Source organism: Toxotes jaculatrix, chromosome 22, assembly GCF_017976425.1.
Source record: "Toxotes jaculatrix isolate fToxJac2 chromosome 22, fToxJac2.pri, whole genome shotgun sequence".
NCBI lineage: Eukaryota > Metazoa > Chordata > Actinopteri > Toxotidae > Toxotes > Toxotes jaculatrix.
The window spans coordinates 13,129,237-13,151,497 of record NC_054415.1 but is presented as its reverse complement, the minus strand read 5'-3'; the positions used below and the strand labels follow the sequence as shown (position 1 = coordinate 13,151,497).

General features: G+C 42.9%; 2 protein-coding genes across 2 annotated transcripts; one reads left to right on the top strand and one right to left on the bottom strand.

Moving 5' to 3' along the window:
* Nucleotides 1–7,060: 7,060 nt before the first annotated feature.
* Nucleotides 7,061–14,116, bottom strand: ccdc3a (coiled-coil domain containing 3a). The gene is made up of 3 exons (XM_041029816.1): nucleotides 13,313–14,116; nucleotides 12,720–12,897; nucleotides 7,061–8,515 (listed from the first exon to the last, which is right to left on the bottom strand). Exons 1-3 carry the CDS (start codon nucleotides 13,717–13,719, stop codon nucleotides 8,210–8,212), a joined length of 891 nt encoding a protein of 296 aa, XP_040885750.1. The 5' UTR covers nucleotides 13,720–14,116; the 3' UTR covers nucleotides 7,061–8,209.
* A 1,436-nt stretch (nucleotides 14,117–15,552) lies between these two features.
* Nucleotides 15,553–22,098, top strand: optn (optineurin). Its single transcript, XM_041030616.1, has 13 exons — nucleotides 15,553–15,693; nucleotides 16,530–16,654; nucleotides 16,956–17,164; nucleotides 17,395–17,553; nucleotides 17,764–17,948; nucleotides 18,118–18,217; nucleotides 18,397–18,512; nucleotides 18,807–18,956; nucleotides 19,206–19,290; nucleotides 20,076–20,234; nucleotides 20,349–20,491; nucleotides 20,620–20,702; nucleotides 21,091–22,098. The coding sequence occupies exons 2-13, from the start codon at nucleotides 16,534–16,536 to the stop codon at nucleotides 21,201–21,203; spliced, it is 1,623 nt and encodes a 540-aa protein (XP_040886550.1). The 5' UTR covers nucleotides 15,553–15,693; nucleotides 16,530–16,533; the 3' UTR covers nucleotides 21,204–22,098.
* Nucleotides 22,099–22,261: the final 163 nt, after the last annotated feature.

The window sequence follows — 22,261 nt, the reverse complement described above, 5'->3', positions numbered from 1 at the left end:
CTCAACACGTTAGCTGTGACCTTACTGCAGAGCTGTAGTGACCTGTGACTTAAATATTGAGGTCTCAGACCTGGTTTCAGACTACACCACCAAGGACTGAGTTGTGAACTTATCTCCTTAGACGCAGCTTTATTTTTTCTCAGTGCTAGTCAGACGTTTCGCCTGATCGCCTGATTGCCTGGTTGGTTAGCAGTAACAGCAGAAAACATCAGCTGGCTCGCTGTCTGGGTGGGACAACAGGTTTTTTTGCATAATTTGGGGACTTTTCTTTTTTTTTTTTTTGGATCAACTGAAATCCACAGCTTAATATCTCATTATAACCGATAAACTAGGTTCAACCTGACTTTTTTCTCAATGGAACTCAGACTTAACTTGAACATGACCTTCTCTTGACTTAGATATGACAACAATAGCTTAAATTGTGGTGATGGCCTAAGCGTTGGGTGCTCAGTCACACATATCAGATTGTCATGTCTTTATTTGATGCAATTCTACTGATCCCTTTATTGTGAACTGTAGCCAAAGACTAGTGCTAGCTATGAAGATAATTTGGTTCATTCTACAGTACTTGGTGAATTATCTAGAACAGAACTAGTCAGATTCAAAGTTGCTCAAGACACAAGTGAACTACAACTAAGGGCTGAACTCTGCAAATTAATCTGGAGAGGACATTAATGACTTTTGACTTTCCCTTCCTAATCTGTTGCCATTTGCTTTTTTTTACTATCTCCACAGAGTGCTGCTGAAAAGTATGTGCAAATTATTCACAGTGCGTGTTTTTATCTGCATGGCACACGAGCCGAGTGCGAGACCACAGCTGGATTAAAGTCAAATTAAGGTAACAGATGACGGTAAATCAACACTCAGCCGAGCCTTCTGGAATTCACTCTTGGCTGGCTGCATTGTTTTATTAAGATCAACCTATTTGGCTCTGAAGCTAAAACAAACCACAACAAGATAATTGTGAATGCTGTCCAATGTAAATCTGTCTCCCTCCTCACTCTGCTCTGCAAGGACAATCACGGTGTTGATGTATGTTTGGATTTTCCGCTCTTTCCCCATGTGCTCTTAGTTTTATATCACTGCTCTCCAGCTTTTATCACTTAAAGAATAAAGATGCCTATATCCTTTTTTCAACTGATGACAAATCCCATTTACCGAAATCAGCCATGTCCAACCTCCCTGTCCGGTATGTGGCTTTCAGCTCCAACCCCGCTGGTGAAAGGCTAAATTATTTCCTGAAACATCTGGGAGCTGTAGTTCAGATGTTACTCTGACAGGAGTAAATAATGCATTTATTTGGGACTATCTTGGCTACACAGGCAATACCTGTGAGTGTTGTTTGGGATTTGTTCACATAAAAAAAAATATAGAATATAACCAGACCCGTTCTTTGAAGTGATATTTTAAATCAAATTCTGTGAATAAATGATGAGTTACAGCAGTGAAGTAAAGCTCAAAGATATACCCTAAAGTAAGTGAAAGTTCTACCATAAGTTTAATAATACATCAGGCTCAATCAACCAATCAGGTTTTATTTGTAAAGCACTTTTCATGCAAACACAATATAGTTACATTATGCGGTGACAGCACTATCGTGGAGCAGACACCTTTTGTCCGTACGGAGACTGGTGACAGATTTGCAGTGACTTGATGTGCGTTGTCGGAGCAGCTGCTGCGGTCGTAGCAGAGTTACAGCTCAGTAAAGCTGACAGAGTGAGGTGTGTGAGCAGAGGCCAGTTTACCTGATTTATTGTGTTTTTTTTTTTACATGTGCACGTCTCAGAGCAGCATCGCAGAGAAAGCTAACTTTTTAGTGTTTCTTACTGAATTACAGCTCTCGTTCAGCTGTTAGAAACCTGTATTTATTCTGACTTTTTTTTTTTTTTTTTTTTTACAGCGGGGTCTTATGTTACATTTTTCTCTCTGAAGTCAGTCCATGTAATTATCCGTGTGTCACTGAGGGAAACTTTCAACCATGAAAGGGCTTTATTCCAACGATCACCTTAATCTGATTAGCCACTGTAACCATGTACACGTACTCATTTACTGCTATGCATTTTTGAACATTTTGAAGTGTTTTTTCAGTGTTTTTTTCTTTCCTTGGGAGTGGAAACAGGAAACATCAGCAGAGGATATCTGTTTTAGTTTGGTGCGAATAAATAAGTGCAAGACACAGAATCTCTGCCAGAACCTAAACAATGTCAATCACTTAAATGTTCATTATTATTAATATTGAATGAACAACGTTGTAAAAAAACGGTGTCCCAGGTTTTTCTCTGGAGCAAAGATCAGCCAAGAGTGTAAAGCATACTGATTAAATATGCTGTGGTCTGCTTCGATCTGGACGTGTTGGGTTTCTGAATGTGCTGTGAGGCAGGCAGAGGGTTCAGGTTCAGGCTCCTCTGGAGTTTTATTGTCTGCTGTTTTTGTTTGCTAAAGAGAGAGAGAGAGAGAAAAATAATGTTTTCTGAATGACTCTCAGATGCTACTGTAAATACATTGTGAATATGAATGATCATTTTCAAATTAATATATATGAATGTTTTGCTTTTCAGGCATGTGTGAGTGGATGAGTGAGTGAGTCTGTGTGTGTGTTGAGGGAAGTTGATTGATTGTATCCTCTATGGAATGTTTAATGTAAAAAAAAAAAAAAAAAAAAAAAAAAGCTGAATTCCCCTTTACTCCCCACTGCAGTTTGCTCTTATACACTGTCCAGCACTGTGTGACTGCCATCTGCAGAGCTGCACAGCACAGTTCAACGCCATCAGTGTTCCACCACCACTTCAGTGTCACCCCAGCTGAAAGGGAAAGCATTGTTTACTGAACTCAGGCTTATGTTGGTTTTTTTTTGTTTTTTTTTGCCATTCTAAAAGGAAGAAATCCAAAGCTGTGACCGACTCAGAAACACACTGTTGTGGGCGGTGAGGCGATGACGAGCCGCTCTCGTCCGCTCATTACCCGACGAGCTCACATCCCTCTGACCTTTTTTTTTTTTTTTTTTTTAAACGAAGACGCTGCTGAAGTGCATCGTCGCAAAAGATGAAAACACAAGCATGTCAAATTCAACTTCACCATGAGTGTTTGCATAATCTTATATGCCCTTGTATGATGTTAGTATCTCTGTATTATGTAAAGACGTGCACAGGTGGAGATGCCTGAGTCCACGAAAAGCTGAGGACACTCAGTGGCACATCAGAGTTTCAGTTCTACAAACAGAAAGAATCTCATTGGTTATTACAACTTACTGGCATAATGTGTTTCAATGAAAATTACTAAAATTCTGCCGATTAGATTGAATTCTTGCTGATTCATTCCAATCGATCAATACAAAGTCATGTTTGGGCGGTTGTGGCTCTCAGAAAAGTTTTAGAGTAGTTATTTTGTGTTCTGTTGTGTTTTGTGTTCTCTTGGTCAGCGATCTTCAGGTTATCTGCAGGTGAGACTGTGGCCTCTACAGCTAAAATACTCTCATGGCTTAGCAGCATTTCTGGTAAACATGGCAAAAACTCTGGTAAAAATCAAAACCTTGACCCAAAGTGACTAAGGATGTGTCTGCATGTGTAGCAGCTCTGGGGTTCAGAAGTAAATCTGGTGTACGGCTGGCAGGCTAGCAGCTGTGTGTCAGTCTAATGTCTCTTTCCTGAGGGCAGCTCTGCCTCTAAGCAGTGTTTGTAGGACTAAAACTCTACATGCTGCTTCCTGGGACCTGGTGTCTCCCTGTGCGTGTCCTCGTCCAGAGCCTGCTGAGTTTGGCTGGCTGTATTTACTCTCTGCATGTGACCACAACAAACTCCCATCTTGTGCACTGTCGTCACATTGACGACGCCCTCATGTCTCAGAACGGGCACTGCCTGCCGCACTTATTGTGCTGTGATGATGATGACGATGACTTTCTGTTGATGGGGCTTGTATATCCGATGCCTTCGACAATCATGTGCACATATCAGAGTTACCATGACGACACAGGCCAGAGCGACTGATTGTGTTTCGTTTGTCTTTTCTCCTGGAATAAATCCTGAATGATCATAACAGGACTCATCACCCATCCCTCGTTTCTTTTTCTTGGGGGGGGCGGTTGGGGTGTGTGTGTGTGTTAGTGTGTGCATACATGTCTGATGAAAGATGGTTATTTCCTCTCAGAATAAGGACCACATTCCTACAGATATAAACACGTGTGTCTCTGCGTGTTTGTACCCAGTATTTCAACATGCACAAACTCTGGGATCCATGCATACAGATATAAAGCAGACACCAGACACTCCTTTCTGCATTGACTGACATTCAGCCTATAGATATGCTGCGCAGCAGATGTTTAGCAGACATAAGACAGATGTTGCAGACACTTGAGGCACGTGTTAGGATACATTATTAGGGTTAACAACACATTGTCTACAGATGTGTTTTCCCCATGTTAAAGTACGTTCAGTCTGAATGGTTTCTCCTTTGGTTTACACTCGTGCGTTTGCAGCTAAGGGTTCGATTCAAACTCTAGAGACCACTCATTGTTTTTGCAATATCAGCGTGTTTCTGTGACAGCAGTGTCCACGTTTCTTTGAGGCTTCACAGCTGCTCGACTTCAGTGAGAATTATTGAGTTGGTAGGAGTTGGTTAACTATTGGCTGAAATAAGCAATGGGAGGGGAGCGTGGTCCCCATGTGCAAGATGTGTCAGTACCTTAAATATACAGCCAGGTTGTTAGATGAAGTGCAGGTTATGTTAACCTGTTGAAGAAGTTGAAAAACTATAACATACATACATTGCTGATTTTGGATCGTTTAACTTATCTTCAGCTGAAGTGACTTTGATGTTGAGTTAATATTGGTGCTTTATTAGCAGAGTTTGGATTGTTGGAGCTTCTTGTGGTTCAAGTCATCACACTTCCTCTGCTTTCCCCTCCACCTCAGTTGGAGATTTCCCTTCTGACTGTCTCTCTATCTCATCTCAGCACAAGGGAACTCTCTCTCTCTCTCTCATACACACACACACACATATGCCAAAGCACTGAAATGAAAATTGTGAAATCAAAGTATTTCACATCCCTTTGACACTCCATGCCTAATTACATGCGCACATTCACCATCATGCCCTGACACACACACACACACACACACACACACACACACACTCACTCTGTTTATTTCTGTTGAATCAGAACTGCTCTTCATATTCACACACATACACACACAGATATAAACGCTGCTTGTTGACATTGGCTGTCACGCTGTAAGTGTGTTTGTGCTCGGAGTCACTGATCTCTCTGCCTCTTAAACTGATTTCTCCTCATCTTTAATTCAGGACTTCACCCTTCACCCCACATCTCCCATCCTCTCTCTCCCCTGCAGAAACATGTTCTGCACTAAGCAGCATATATATTTTTTTTTTCTTTTCTTTTTCCAACCACTTTATTTACAGATCATCTGAAATAGTGAGATAAGACAGTGTCACAGGAAATGGAGGCTGGATCACGACATGCTGTGTCATGAGGACAGACAGCTCTGGAAGCAAAGAGCAGGAGCTGATGTGATGTTTCTCTGTGCTGCCCCTAAAAACTAAACCAAACTACAAACTGTGCTGAAATGAATTTGCTGCACCCTCATTTTTTTTTTTTTTTTTTTTTTTTTTACTACCAGTGACCTCAAAAACCTTTTATTTTAGAAGGGAAATGGCTTTGGTAGAAGTCTGTGTTTGTTTCAAAGCATGTATGGAAATCTCACGATCCTCACTTGGCTGTAAAGAGGAGATGTGGTCGGTGACAGAGAAGTCAGTGTCTGTGACATATGAAGGCTATTGTGGCTGCTTTCTTGTGTGTGTGTTTGTTTGCTTGTTTTTGGCATTTATTGGACAGTTAGTGGTGAAGAGACGGTAGACAGGAGACAACAATGGAGAGAAAGTGACAATAATGACATGTCCTACACGTCCCAGGTCAAATCATAGGGCATCTTCAGACCAAGAAACTAAGAAAATGAAGCAGGTAATAATAAAATGCTAAATGTTTTAAAATGACCATAAAAGTCATTTTTAGCTGGCAGCTCCTGACCCTCTTCAACCCGTCCCTCTAACACAGCTAACCCAGGGTCACTGGGGTGACTGCACACATTTTTGCCAAGACCATCACATGGTTGTTTACGAAACAAAAAAGCTGCTGTAATCGCACAAACATTCCACACATAGTGGCTTTAATCTTTTGAATTATTGACTCTTTTGCCAATGTTTTCAAGAGGACAGCGAGGGTTACAGCTTGTTGCAACGCTTATTTGAACAGTTATTGTTTTTATTTTTTCTAGAAGATTGTTTATTACTTTCAGTGATTCTGATCCTGTGCTCTGCAGCAATATTTCTATAGAAACCTGGTTCTTCTTAGCATCAGGTATGTGTGTCTGGCTGTTGTAGGGCTAATAAAGGTTTGAATTGCTTCCTGTATTTGTTTTACTTGCATGCTAACTAAGCATAGATGCAGGTCTGCTAAAGCTTTTGCAGACGTCTTGTTCAGCATCTTGTTGATCATTAAATGCAGGTCATGATTCAGTTGCTGTCCTCACCTCATCATCACAGTGTGTTTCATTATGTTTCTCCCACAAGTCAGAAAGTGAAACTCAGTTTTTGTGGTCTTCCTCTCTGTGTCCCTGTGCGTCCGGGCTGCCTCTGGTTTCGTCGTGTCTTGGTGGTGATTTGTTTTCCTTGCACTGGCCGAGGTCTCGTGATGTGACGGCCACTTGCCTCCCTCCAGAGCTTTTGGTTTTCCAGACTGAATTAGAGGAATATTTCAGCGACGTCCTGCTGTTCAGAACACTGCTGCCCACACAAACACATTCCAGTCACTTGATGGACCAGACACACACAGACACACACACTCTTTCTTTTTCCAAATAGTGCACATATACACATACAGTGTCTCCTCTGACCTTAACCTCTCTTTACACTCTCTGCGTGGTGCTCTAGAGCTTAACTGAACCACTGGTGTATGTGTGTGTGTGTGTGTGTGTCTATTTGTTTTTTGTACTCCAGTGACCTAGATGTTAATATTCTTCTTCAAAACACTGTCAAATTCACACTGTAGTTCGTCCAACTTCAATTTTATAAGCAGAAAAACATTCATACAAAAATATTCACGCACGAGCTGATGATCCAGACTCGAATTAATAATAAATGAACCATCTCAATCATCCCAGAATTCTTGTTCACTGACATAACGCTCTCAGCTCGAAATTTAATTTGAAGTAAAAGTTGATTAATCACAGTATAAATGTAACGTCTCTTATCAGTGCTCCATTGTTTTTTGGTTTTGTTTTTTTTTTTGGTTTCTTTTCACTCTTCTCATCGGCGGCACTATTTTCAGACGCAGTAGCTGTTTTTCAGTAAATAGCACTAAAAATCCACTGTACCCCACCGACCCAATACCTGACAGTAGATAGATACTGTACAGTTATAGGTAGTGGATCATTTAGTGATAGGATATTTCCCTCAGTAGTTGGGGGTGCAAGCAAATTAGAGCTAAAACGAGAGTAAATAGTGGACTTATATTCATGTGGTGGCCAGAAACAAAACTCCAAATCAATGCTAATGTTGTTTAATGTCTGCTGGATGTGTAAGCAACCAGTCAGCTGTGTCACTTTAAAAACTGATGATGTGTAACTGTTGTGCTTACAGCTTGTTTCTATTGCACCCAAGTTGCCAGAAGATTTAACTAAATTGCATAAATCTGCAGAAACAGACCTATACTAAATACTTTCTTTGGTTATTTTTTGTTTTAAAGCATTCACTTCTCTTACTTTAGTTTGGGAAAGCTCACAGTTGTGCTTTGTGTTGGAGCAAAAACACATCCGATGTGATCACGGCCTGAGAAAAGCACTGACTGGATCCAGTCAGGGAGGCAGCTGAGCTACAGTACGGCTCCACCTGCAAGACGAATTATCGGGGCAAACAGATGATTGATTATCTTTTAGGAAACATTTTTGTTCTTTTGTCAGGTGACCAGAAGTCATCCTGACCCTCCCTGTTGTGTTTTTGCAATCAGGGACAGAGAAGGAGAGAAAGAGCACTTTACTTACAACAAAACTATGTCGATTATTATTTTTAAAAGTGTGTTTACTCATATGTAACAGTTGCTATTTGTTTGTTCCTTGCTCAGAGACCGCCCAGCAGTCTCTCACTCTCCACAGCCGGTTTTCAGTCCAAGTGGGTGGCAGGTTGGGGCAGGTAGGATTAGTTAGAGTTGCATTTGTTGGCGCATTGCTGTGCTTGCATAACGCCCAGGTGGAGGCTCCTCCTGCGTTATGGCATTGAGGTGGTGCCCCTCTCTCCACTCTGCGGCCTTCAGCTTCTCTTGCAGCTCCTGCACCTCCTGCTCAGCCTTGCGCGTGGCCTTGCGTGCGTTCCTCAGGGAACGCTTCACCTTGCGAACGCGCTCCTTCAGCTGCCGGTTCCTCCTCTCTGCTGCGGCCAGGCGATCCTGCAGCGTGCGGCTTCGCTCCTCCTCTTCAAACAGGGCCGCCTGCACTGAGGAACACAGCAGCTGTAGGGAAGAGGAGAGGGAGAGTGTGCCTTAAGTTAACATACAGGAAGGTTTGTTTTTTTTAACAAGCTAACCAAACTGTTGTAAACCACCAGTTGCCATCACGTCAGCTGGTTGTGTAGTGTGGGAGCACTGGTGATGGGATTTTCCCAGCAGCCTCTCTGAGAAAATGAAAAAAAAAAAAAACACTGGTCTTTTTATCTCCACTGCGCTGTTATTTCTCCCTTGTTATCACACTTGGAAGGAGGGAGGACTGGGAAATAAAGTGGAGGTGATGACCTTCGTCATTTACATTTATCCACAAATCCCAGTCCAAAAACACATGAGGAGAATGTGAGCAGTTTATATGTGTCTGTGTCACCCACGGACCTCCCATCCCTCCCTGATCATGCAGGGGTCACACACTTTGATGTTTCAGGGCCCCTAATTTTCCATCTCATTATTAGACCAGAGTTGACCGGAACCAGCAGGGTTAACAGGAGTAAGTGAGAGAGAAACAGAGCAAGGGCATAGCGTGCAACAAAGGTCCCCAGCTATAATCAAGTGTGGGACATTGCAGTTGCTCAGGTGCTTTAGCCCACAAGGTCAAGGAACTAGAGACAAGTGAGACATTCAGACTAAAGTCAAATCCAGATTACATAACTCTGGTACTTCTTTTTTTTCACAGTTTGAACTTGTTGTCGTGCTGATAGGAAGACTCTCAGTAGGATGTCCCCCAAAAAGACACACACACACAGACAGCACACCACCTGTCAAAACATCTGGGCGTTGCCTGTCTGCTGTTTAGCATCATCTGTATAAACAGTATTTAGAGGACATGTGAAGACACACACGTACATGTACACAATGTCCTCAAATTCAAACGTGCTGAGTTTTAAGGGCAGTAGCACAGAAAGACAGTGCTTCTTTTGTCCAGAACTATCAGCATTGCTTTTTGTCCAGAACTATCATTTAGCAGCTCAGATATTTCCCTCAGAGGATGATTGAGACCAAAACAAAGCTAAAAGGAGAGTGAATACTGGACTTCCAGGATGTGTACAGCCTGACCAGACTGTTTATTTATTTCTCCAGACTTTTGAATTCTCCATCCAACTTGCAACACAGAACCTCAGCAGGGGTCACCCCCCCCCCCCCCCCCCCCACACACACACACATACACACCACACACAAACACACAACTACCTTAAACCCCTACACACACACACTCACCACTCTTAGTGTCTTTAGAGCTTCACCATTGACGTCAAAGAGAGAGGCCAGGGTTTCTCCTCTTCTTCCTGAGGTTTTATTTTGCTTTGTGTGTGTGTTTGTGTGTGCGTGCATGCGTGCGTGCGTGTGTGTGTGTGTGTGTGTGTGTTCATGCATGGGGAGGGGAGGTTAGACAAGAGACAGAAGAGAAAGTGAGAGATGTAGAGATAAAAAGAACAAAAGGGAGGCAGAGAAAGAAAGGAAAACAAAGATGGGACAGAGAAAGTGGGAGACACACACACACACACAAACACACACTGTATTCGTGTACTGAGTGAAACAGGCAGGCTGAGTGTCCACATAAAATGTTAATGAGAGTCAGAAAACTTGTTAAAGGCGTTTACATGACACTTACAGCTACAGTATTCCCTCACTGTGGTTCTAATCAAATCATTAGAGGGCATGTAAACACAGAAATGTGCTGACTTAGAGGTATTTGGGGAATTTGTCTCTATCTTACTGTGACCTATCAAATGAAGGCTGAAGAACCCAAGAAAAAATCTGAGAAGAAAGGGCATACGATATATTTCTGTTTAAGGAAAATCAGTATTAAATAGGTGAACAGAGAGCTTACAGGAGTCTCTACCTCTCTGGCTCGCAGTAAAAGCGGCTCAGCGTGCTGCTGATAAGAGGAGGCTTTGAACAAAAGCTAATTGAAGGTTTTGGCAGAAAAGTGGAGGAAGTCTCTTGTCTGTCCTTCTGGAGGGGCGTCTGGTTCCCACAAGGCTGAAACCAGAAGCAAACCACCTCCCAACAGCCAATTTTAAGGAATGTTTTGTGTTTTTAACTCCAGCTGACGGATGACTTGAATCCTCAAAGCCCCTGGGAGAGAGATGTAACCATGGAAATGCTTTCAAGATCCTTTAGATGAAACCCATAATTCAAGATAGTGAAATTAGAAATAGGATCTTGTTCTTTTTAGATGTGCAGAGCTAATTTTCCCTTCATTTACAGCCCAAACAAAACAGAAGGAAAGAAAGAGGGTTTTTCTTCTGCTCCAAATCTGATACTTTCACATTCAAAATGCAGGGAAACAGAAGAGTAAGGAGGGACACGAAGAGGAAGACGGTCTTTCCATTTCACGCTCCTCCATAAACTCTCGGAGCGAAACACCTGTTTGGCCCCCCTTGCCTTGAAGGTCACGGCCTCTACATGCGAGTGCTCGTCCTCTAAATAAGCAGTGCATTTAACCCCTGTCTCACTGACCTCTGACCTCATAGCTCAGATCCCTGCAGGTCAAACCCAAAGACAGAGGGAGAGGGAGACACCATACCACCGCACCTCCCGCACCTTTGCTGATTTAGCTCTGCAGTTTTGACCGTGGACAATGAAAAAGACTATAAATTAATTCTGGGAATACAATCAGTCACCGGTCAGCCTCTGTGAATGCTGCAGGCAGAGTTTGGGCCAGTCAGGAACAAGGTGCAACATCCTGCCTTACTTTCATCAGAGTAAGGAAATGGGGTGTCTTAAAATTTTGTGTCTTAAATGACACACAGAGATGCAAATGTGATGGAAAGTCAGTGTGACATGTTGAATGGCTGTAATAATGCTACTGGACACAAATCTGAGTTGGCTTAAGGTCTTTTGGGGAAAGTCCAAGTCAAGTCAGAAATCTACCAAAAGAAATTTTTGTTGTTTTGTGATTTTTACCTGCTGAAAACGTGAGAAATGAATGTTTTTTGCTCAGTTTACTCACCTGCAAATCAAGACTTTCACAAGATAATTCTCATCTGAGGCTCAACTCCACATTTTTGTGACTGACTTGAACTCAAGTCACAGCTCTCCAACTCTAATATAATTCCAGAGAATATGAAGTTGTCTTGTATCTTGCATGTGTTCAAAATGAGGGAAAGGCCTCTCCTGTCTGTCTCCCGCCAGCTTGTTGTGTGTTGTGTTGTGACCTGCTCACATCAGTCAGAGGACGTGTCATAATAAATGCTCGTATCTCTGCATCAGTTGACAGGGTTCAGCTTATCGCTGGTCCCAGGTCAGCAGGGTATGTTGCTTCATGCTGATATGGATCAAAGACTGAAGACTGACACACTTTCAAACTGCTGCCTGTCTAAGATGTGGATCTCTGCTATTTGACCTTTGACCCCTGGATGGCCAGCATCCTGTCTGCCTGAGGAGCCAGATGGACGGACCTCGACCGATCAGTAATTGCTTTGATCCTCGACTTGCTGGGACGAGATCACATGGGACCAATCACATGCTGGAATTCTGTGAGTAAAATCACTTTTTCTGTGTATGTGTGTGTTCTTTTTTTTTTTTTCCTTTTGATTCAGAACAGTAAGGAAATATTTACGTGTGTGTGTCTGTGTGTGTGTAGTTTTGCACTGTGCCCAGGGGCAGTTAGAGTGATTCTACTGATCCTCACCACATTCCTGTCAGCAGAGCCACAACTCAACTAAGGATTAGGTGTCCACACACACACACACACAAACTTCGCTCTGCTGTCTCACTTTTCCTCCAACACATGCTGAACATTCACATTTCAGCTTCATGCCACAGCTGAACCAGGTCCTGAAGCAAGAATATTGCAAACACCTTAACAATGTCATTAGCCCCCCTGTTCCCTGCACCCTGCTGCTTGTGGAGTGTTAATGTGTTATCACCATGGTAACCAGATGGCATTGGGCTTGTTTACATCTTTCACAAACACTAAAAAGCTGACCTGACTTTAAGAAAGAGACATTTTTAACCTTATTCTTCTCAGAAAGTCATGAGGTCATACACAGAGGGGGGGAATCAGGCCAACCTGTCAGAGTCACTTTTGTTTTCAAGGTAGCAGAGAGCATTACTATGGCAACCAACTATCCAATCATGCTGCACGGCAGTCTTTAGGGTCACGGTTCTCTGTTTAGCTTTAGACATTTAGAGGTGAGCTATTCCTCATGCATGACATTTTATCAGACAAAAGGGTGCGTGTGGTTGAAACAATGTGATGCCATACCCTGCTGTCCTCCTGTGTGTCCCACTCAGGGGTGAAGGAGTGGAATGGCTGGCTCCCCTGGGTGCAGTTGGAGAACTGGAAGAGGCTGGAGAACACGCGCCTGTTCTCAGTCGTGTCGGGAAAGATGGCGTCCTGGAAGTTGACGCCATGGGGGAGGATGTTGTAGTTCTCATTCATCCTGCAGGTGACACAAACAGGAGGAGATGTGGGGAGAAGTCGAAATGGAAATGTTTAATGAGCCTGCATTGTTTAGGTAAAATTTTGCTTTACTAAACACAACTACAAGTGCCATTACAGATATCAAATTGATGTAGTGCAGAAAAAGTACATAATTACAAGGTTTACTTGATGGAAATACTCAATACAGCCTCAATTAGAACCTCAGAGTTATATTTATGTGTAGTCAAGCAGTGAAAAGTGTTAGTTTAAAGCTGCTATTTTGCAAAATGCACTTCTGTCTGGAAAAACATTTTCTGGGATGCAGTTTTATTTGTGTGTAAACAATAACACTTCTAGCCTGTGCAGTTTGAATTGGTATTTAGGAGTCAAAACATCTGTTGGAGCTGTTGTTGTGTCCAGACCTTGCACCTCACCTGAGGAAGAAAAAGTAGGAGTAGTTCTCCATCACGGTGTGGGACTGGCAAGACAGGTACCCTAACCCGGTCAGGTTCAGCCTGGATCCAGTGGGTACCTCCAGCATGCTGCCCCAGGCCTGGTCGCACAGCAGCTCCACCTCTGCCGAGTACAGCAGCCCTTCCTCCGCGCCCTCGTACCCATACCCGAACCCGAAGGGCAGCGAGTTGTACAGGCTGCCCGCCCCGCCGCCCAGAGGCTCCCTGTGGATCGCCAGGACCCGGGCGTACACGATGATTTCCGCCAGCTCCGCCCGGCAGCCCTCGCTCAGCGGCCGCCACTCGGAGGGGAGCTGGCACCCGTGCGTAAAAGCGTCCGGATGCGCAAAAACGCAGAGCGCTGTTAGAAGGAGAGCCGCGGAAAGCATCCCGAAGAGCCACAGAAGTCAGTGGCACTTAAACCTGTTATGATGCTTCACTGGAGAAATGTTTGCTGGGCTTTTTGGTCAGAACTGATTGTTTAATGCAGATGGTCCCCTCAGTGCATCCAATTTGCTTATAAGAGCGTTTCAGAAGCTGTATTTATAAAGAACTTTATAAATAAAAAAACCCTGATGTTCACCTGAGCGCTTAAGGATGCTCTACTTGGCCAAAATAACAAAAACAAGTCAAATAACTTTTCTCACTACATTCAGCCACAGTTTATGTCCATTAACTAATCCTGCAGAGACCTTTTAACTATGTCAGACTCTGTGAAAGAGAATAAAACGAAAACATCAGTGTGCACAAAGTTCAACAACTCCAACCTGTTGCCGTGTTCCCGGTGTCTCCTTCTCCTCTGTCTGCTGTGGGAGCGAGGAACCTCTCCAGAGCGCACCGATGCTGCGTTCAGGGACTGATGTGACGCTCTGACATTTGAAGTTTCCACTTGGGCTGCTCGGAGTATTCAAGTACTACTTTTTTCGGATAGGCCTGGTGAACTTTATTTTGAACTTGTCAACAAAGATTGCAAGACAGCTAACACATGCATAAACGTTAAACAAACATTATTTGTAAGCTATTCTGGCAAACCATAGTCTGAAGATCAAACATTTATCACATGCTGACACAATGTGTGTATTTATTTATTTATTTATTTAGATTTTGAGGTATGCTCGTGGGGGAACGAGTTCTTGGTGGGGTCCCAGTATTTAGTAGGGATCTCACGAGAGACTGTGAGAACGTGTCAGGTGTATATGTGTCACAATTACTTCACTGACTGACAACAGGAGTCCACAGAAGAACACAAGTGATGAGGATGATGAAATTCATGTCCAGTATGCAGTTCTATACAAAATCTCAACTAATTATATGTGTGACTCCTTCAGAATATGAGGTCTACTCTGTGAATGGATCTTCTCCCTGTGTTTTCAAATACAGGGTATAGTTGCTTGGACAACACTGCCATCTAGTGTAAAGTATTGTGAACAGGGTTTTTTTCATGCAGCAAATGATCAGAATCGAATAATTACCATATATTTTCTGTGACCCTAAAAAGGTTGCTACGAAAATGAGCAAAGAAACAAAGAAAATGAACAGTTTGGACAGCATTTCTGTCAGAAATTCTATCACAATTAATTATATTATTGTGATTTATTTTTTCAAGCGTTGTAAAACCCAGACATAGGCGTGGACTGAGGGAAACTCCTGTCCTTCCTTTCCTGTATCAAAGTGCAAGGTGACTGAGGGAAACTCCCGATGACAGCTGACAGTTGGCTCCGCCCTCAGCTCCCAGGCTTTAACTGATGTATAAAACATGCAGATGGACATGTCCGCGCAGCCACGCTGCTCTTACGCTGCTGCGGTATTTAGTCAGATCTGTTGCTGCTTTGCGACGCCACTTCACGGAAATGAAAACCTATGTAAAAAGCACTCCAGTCAGGGCTGCGTCGGACTAGCGACAATTTGGCCATGGTAGACAGGAAGTGAGGCAATTGAGTTTTTAAAATAAAAGCTTTTAAGCGGCTTGGATAATATGGCTTTAAAAATTTAACTGCAAGTTCAAACATTAATCTACCAGTTACAAAAAATATTACGGCTGACCTTTTTTTTACCCCCTCATATAACATTAATAATGGCATACTCATGCCTAATGTAGTGGCATGAATAAAACTGAATTCACTCGTGTAGAGAAGATTATTCTCAACTCTAGCACCCTTGACTCAAAGGGGTACTGACATTGAGTCTGGTTTTATTTTTAAAAACCATTACCGGAAGTGCTCTGTTTCTGTATGTGACTTGACACTTCTACAAATCTGAAACTGCAGTACAAGGTTGTTCGACACAGTTTTTTCTCCGTCGTAGTGTTTATGTATTTGGGGAGCGAACATTCAGACTGTGTTTAACTCCGGACTTGACAGCAGGTGAGTTTAAACCTTTAAACCCGTTTAATGTTTGATGTGACGCAGTTTGTTTTGGGTTAAACCGCATCCGTGTTGTGTAAGTTAGTGCTAACTTTTCTGTTTTGACCAGTAGTCGCACACCGGATGGGCCCCCTGGAGGAAAGTGAAAGTAAATTTATAACTTCAGAAACCGACCAAGAATATATCCATAAGATATTTTTAGTAAGACAGTGTGAGTGTAGTATTACACTGTGATTTTAAATTGGCATTTGTCCCATTCGCATTCACAGTAGTATTCCTGAAGTAATTACTGTTAAGCCGCTCTATAATATGCATCTCCTATAACATCAGTCTAAAATAACTAGCGTGTTATTTATTTGAGATGGTCATTCAGTAGCTGTGTGTGTAGCATTCTGCTGTCTGTTATTTTAATAAAACTGAATTATCATGTGACCTGCTGATGAGATAATCCGTTTGAGAGGCTGCATGCTGAATCACTGAGTCACTTTCACTTAGTGATGACAACATGGAGCTGCTGTGTGTGTGTGTGTTTTGAGTTAATCATCTTATTCAGTAGTAGTCTAAAATTCCTATCATTATGCTGAATTTTTTAAAAATCTCTGCTTTAAAAACATTTAAAATAAAACTTAGAGGTGTGGAATCAGTCCATGTTATTCCCAGGCTACATGACAGTTATCTCTGAATCAAGTAAAATCAACCCCACAGAGTTTCCACTCAGATCAATTTTAAGTCCAATATTTCAAAGAGAAGCCGTGTCATTAGTTTGGTTGTATCAATATTCAAAGTACCTGCAAGATCAACATTCTCAGATTTGTCTTTTATTTTTTTCCTCTTAGCATCATGGCGTCCGGAGGCCCCATGATGAACGGTGACATCTCTCGTTCTACCAGTCAGTCTGGCACGCTGGAGGAAACCCTGCAGCAGATGAACAACCTCATCCAGGAGAACCGAGACCTGAAAGGTGAGAGTAGTGCTGTTGTCAGAGGGTAGAGGAGACAGTCGTCCGCTCAGGATTTAACATTTTAATTTGTTGATGCTGCAGTGTTCAGCAGCAAAGAACTCAGTCCAAGTCGTCCTAAATGCACTCATCAGAACCGGCCTGCCGTTCCTTGCGGCTCACGTCAGGGTGGAGTCTCAGCACCATAGTGCTACAGACCAGCTTGGGCCCGAAACTCATAATCGCTATGGAAAGGGACATAATTCAAATAACTTGTCTCGTACAAGGTGCATTTGTTCAAATTCTGTATGTGTCTCTTGCCCAGAGGCCCTGCGTCAGACCAACCTGAGGATGAAGGAGCGCTTTGAGTGTCTGTCTGCGTGGCGGGAGAAGCACCGGGAGGAGCGGGACTTCCTGGAAACCAAGCTGGAGGAGGCTCGTGGCCGCATAGAGGCACTGACCTGCCAAAACGAGGAGCTGAGTAAGAGGCTGGAGGGGGTGGAGAAGGCAGGAGGAGCTCCAGGAGGATTGCAGGTGAGGGTGGATCAAAGCAGCTGAGAGCAAGTGTTATGTTCCTGTGTTAATAATTTAATTTTTTACACAATCTTTTCTATCCTTTTTTATTTACTAAATAAGATTTAATCTCTCTCATTGTACATTGAGTGGCATTCGATTAAACTTTGGTCAAAACAAAATAATTGTAACAAAATTTACACTTTAACTACTTAATATTCTGCCTTGGTGACATATGATGTCATCTCCAGGCAACATCTACCAGTCAGAGTGCAGAGCTGGATGCCCTGCGTGCCCAGGTTGCTCGCCTGCAGGCAGAGAAGAACGACCTGGTGGCCATGAACTCTGAGCTCCAGCTGAAGGCAGAGCAGGACTCTCAGGACTCCTTCATCGAGATCATCACGGTCTCGGTGAGGTGCCAAACACATGCACTTACACTTATTAAAGGAAATTAGAAGGATACTAATATGTAAACAGTGTTTAAAAGTTTGACATTATTGTGAGCTGTAACAACAAAATTCAGATTCATCCTTTTTCATTTTTAATAAAAATACAGTTTAATTCTGTGATTATGGGTGTAAACCGAAGTTTGGCATCTAACTGGCTGTGTTTCTTCTCAGGATGGAGGTGTCGATAGTGTGAATGATGTGTGCAGTACAGAGCACAGCAAGCGTCTGGACCAGAGCATGACTGCGTCCCGACTGGACAGCAAGGACGCGACGGTGAGCCAGTTGCTCCAGTCGCTGAGGGACGAGACTCAGCGGGCCGATCGGCTGCAGGCAGATCTGCTGGCTTCTGTTGCCAGGTAGACGACTGCCTCTTACAGGAACACTTGACCACGCCCACATTTCTGGTTTTCTTGCTTCATTCACATTTTTAGTTTAAGTTTAGTTTGTTTTAAGTGCACTGTTTTTGTGAAAATCTTTTGTGTTTGTTTAATCTCACCTTTTGAAATTTGTCACTTTATCCAACAGAAATAGGGAGCTGGAGGAGAGGAAGAGTAATGTAGATGAGTCAACACAAACAACCCAGCCAGAGACTACAAAAGAAGAGGATTCTGGGAAGGAGGAGAAGGTATTTTTTACTCAGTAGCAGTTCTGGTATTTGAAGAGATGGTACCATTGCTGTCTGATGTTTTTACAGCTGATCCTCCCTAATTATCTCCAAGAAAAGGAAGCTTTACATGCTGCATCTGATGGAAAGTGTTCACATTCCTTCTTGTAAAGTTTGTGTGTCACTGTGCAAATGTTCAGGTAACATCTGAGGTGGAGAATCTCAAGTCTCAGATGATGACACTCTTCAAAGAGCTGCAGCAGGCCCAGAGCAAGCTGGATGAAGCAGAAGGCATGAAGAAGAACCTGCAGGACAGGTTAGGCTCACACACTCACGCACATACACGTACTGTTCACATGTACGCACACAATTAGCTTTTAGCATCCTAACTATTTAAGAAAGAAGCGGACAAAAATAACACGTAGCAGCCTACCATGTTTTCCAGTAACTGATGATGATCGGTATTTGTTTTAATTGTCCACCCTTAAACAAAACCACAGGGAGATGCAGGAAGAACAGTACCAAAACAAAAGCAAACGTTTCCTCTTTCATGCCCGATGTCCCTTTCCTTCATTTTGATGTGCCCATGTCTTTTTTTTGCTCTGTAAAGATGCCGAGAGATGGAGCAGGACGTGGCGACGCTGAAGGCTCAGCTGTTGGAGAAACAGGCCGTTCAGTCGGAGAACGACCGGCTGAAGCTGCAGCTGGACAGCATGCAGGCCCACAGCCTAATAGAGCAGAAGAAGGCTGGGGAGGAGAGGTCAGAGGGCACACAAAAATACAGTGTACACAGACATTAACAGGTTGTTTGAATCTCAACTGTAATATTGCAACAGCTTACAAGTAATGTACACTAAACTATATGATTGTGTAACTATATGAACCTGGTTTGAATTGTCCCCAGGCCACAATTAGAGTCTTTTTCCCGGCAGTGAGTCATCTATATCTGGACAAACACACACACACACACACTGAGTCACTGATAACTCCCCACCTCTGTCCCTCACAGAAACAACCTGGCTCAGCTGAAGGATGCCTACACCAAACTGTTTGAAGACTACAATGAGCTCAAAGAGGAGAAGAAGAAGAGCGAGGTAAATTTACATCATATACTAACAACATTTAGCATTTTAGCTAAACATTTTAGCAACTGATTTCCACCAAATTATATGCAGGTATAAGAGTGTGAAAAAGGGGCGGTACTAGGGGCGAGTCAGGCGAACTGAAGGTTGGACTCAGACCAGGCGTGAGAGCTGTGGCCATTATCGTTATCATCATTAACAGGGGCGAGGCAGCGCCTGAGACGCTGTAATGTCCAGGACTCGCTCTCTGACACAGTGCTTGTGTTTCATAATCAGTTTCCACGTTCCTGTTGACACACAGAGCTGTGACGCCATGGTGAAGTTACTGTTGTGGAAAACTGACTGTAAAAGCACACATAAACACACAAAACACTGATGGGTTGGGAGTTAAAATATATTGTATACAGTATAGGAGACAGATACCTTCTGACGTGAAGTCAGAGGGGAAAGTCTCAGAGAAGAAAACGAAATCACTCTCAGCCACAAGCTGTTCACGTGCTAGCATGAGCTGGGCATGCACACAAAGGTATAGTACAAAGGGCCTCAGCTTAGTGATAACACAGAACATCTGGTTTCACTCAATATCGCTCATAGCTCAAAGCATAGAAACATAAATGGTTCATACTAATTTTATTTTCACATTACCAAACTGTGTAAACAACTTCCAACATAGAAAATGTAGCCGTCCTCCACTGTGTTTACTTGCCACATAAGCCCACCCCTGGCACAGCCTATGGTATAAACAGTTATACATATGAGATCCAGATGTATTTGACCTTTGCCCTCTGGTTCTGCAGTCTCAGCTGGTGCAGAAGGAGGTGGCGGATGAGCTGCAGGTCCGGCTGACCGCTGCCGAAGAGGCCCTGGCTGCAAAACAGATCAGGATTGATGAAATGAAGCAGGAGATCTTCCAGAAGGAGAAGGACCTGGAGACCATATCTGTGTTCCAGGCTCAGGTCAGTTACATTTTAACCAGAGCACCTAGCATTGGACCCAGAGTATCAGAAGTTCTCATGGCTCCCTTCAGTTTCATGGTGGACATCGTGCTTCTTGTTGAACTCTCTGTGCAGGCGGAGGTCTACTCCTCAGACTTCTATGCTGAGCGGGCAGCGAGGGAGAAACTCCATGAAGAGAAGGAGCGTCTGGCTGTCCAGCTGGAGTTTTTAAAGAAGCAGAACTCCCAGCTGCAGGAGGAGATGGATTCACTGGGCCGGTATGAAATCAAATAAAAGACTTAAAGTGTGTGGGACTAGGGCGATTACACTTGTACAATATCCTGACTCTGGAACTGATTATCAGTGTGGCTCCGGTTCAGTGCATTTTCCTCATCTTCCTCCGCAGGCAGTCACTGAACGAGATGCAGAGAAGACACGTGTCCCTGGGAGGAAGTGCACATGGAGCGGGTGCAGCTCTAGTTGGAAGAGGTACAACTTTTTTTTTTTTTTTTTGTCCTGATCTTAGCCTTACACGCAGACCCTCCTCCTAGACTGTGCACAAGTCCGATGTGCTTTATATAATTTATAGACCCCTTCATATAGGCCTGAAAAGCTGTAAAACATTGTTAATATATTATCACTTTATGAAGTTGATATAGTGGATATCTTACTTAACAGTTACTTATTTACACACAGAGCTACTTTAGCATTGATCACAGAAAAACCTAAAACATCTAACTGGTTCTGGTTGTTGTGATGTACAGCACAGTCTGGGAGGAAGCTTTGTTCAGTTTGACTGAAACATCTAAATACCAGGTTCAGATTGTGATCAGTGTCTCTCTCTCTATCTCTCTCTCTCTCTCTCTCTCTCTCTCAGGTACTGACTGGCAGCATCAGGGACACATTCCTGAACACGCCTGTCCCAAGTGCGGCACAGTTCTGCCAGACCTGGACTCCCTGCAGATCCACATCATGGACTGCATCATCTAGACCTCCACCATTATAAGCATCTACAATGACAGCAGCAACAATCGCACCTTAATCTGAGTCTTCCTCTGCTTTGACCCGTACCTCTTCTCTGATCCCCTACATTAGTAATATTCACTATAGGATGGGAACACTTTGCTGCTTCTGTCACAATTTAAGTGGGTGGATTTCAGAGCTGCATCAATGGTGACTGCACAGGATATGTCATGGAAACATGGAAATGAGAGCAAAAAGAATGTGTCATCTCGAGCCTGTAACATATTTATTATAAATATAATATATAATTACTCAAAAACATTTGGAATAGTATAGAAATAATATAGGACAAATCCTCTTGTACGTTTTGGGTAAATGGCGTCTGGCACATTGTCTGTTTGTTGCTGTGATGAATGAAAACAAGATGAAGATTAAATTCCTCAAGGCAAAACAACTTCAAAACTGCATGAGCCCTTTGACAAGATTTCAGTTTGGTGCTGTCTGCCTGTCACGCACACGTTAAATAATCAACCAAAGTTGAGACTTTACCAGTTGTATTTATATTTACCAATGTGGTTGCTGAGGGTGTTTTTAAAAGTTTTTTTGAAGGTTTCTTCATCAAATTAAAATGAATTTCTTTATAGATTTTTTTGCTTGGAAAGGATATTTTAGCTAATTATTAGGTTTTTGGGGTTGGTGTAAAAAGGAGCATTCACCATGCAGGCACTTTAAAATGAAGATATATATTTTGACTCTGCAGATGATATCTAGTAATTATAACTCACGATATTTAACTTGTTAATCAACATATAACTGTAAGCAGCAGCCTTTGTATGTTGTATGTATGTGCAGGAGGCTCCACCATCCTGCTGAATTTTCCTTCAAACGCTGATATTAAAAAAAATGTAGATATAAAAAAGAGTGCTTATTTGATTTTCGTTTTAAAATACAAAAAACAAAATTGAAATAGCCATGGCTAAAATAATCTGGCTGTAAGGTTCCAATGACATTTTGGTTGGGCGCACCGCTCTGACAGGAGCTAGGCTATCTTCTTCTTCTTGGCTGCTGGATTCTCCCGTTCGCCC

Coding starts and splice junctions, on each gene's coding strand:
- ccdc3a (XM_041029816.1), bottom strand. CDS start 13,719: ATGCTTTCCGCGGCTCTCCTTCTAACAGCGCTCTGCGTTTTTGCGCAT. Junction 12,898..13,312: donor TCCTACTTTTTCTTCCTCAG/GTGAGGTGCAAG, acceptor TGTCACCTGCAG/GATGAATGAGAACTACAACA. Junction 8,516..12,719: donor ACACACAGGAGGACAGCAGG/GTATGGCATCAC, acceptor TCTTCCCTACAG/CTGCTGTGTTCCTCAGTGCA.
- optn (XM_041030616.1), top strand. CDS start 16,534: ATGGCGTCCGGAGGCCCCATGATGAACGGTGACATCTCTCGTTCTACC. Junction 17,554..17,763: donor TCGAGATCATCACGGTCTCG/GTGAGGTGCCAA, acceptor GTTTCTTCTCAG/GATGGAGGTGTCGATAGTGT. Junction 18,957..19,205: donor AAGAAGGCTGGGGAGGAGAG/GTCAGAGGGCAC, acceptor TGTCCCTCACAG/AAACAACCTGGCTCAGCTGA.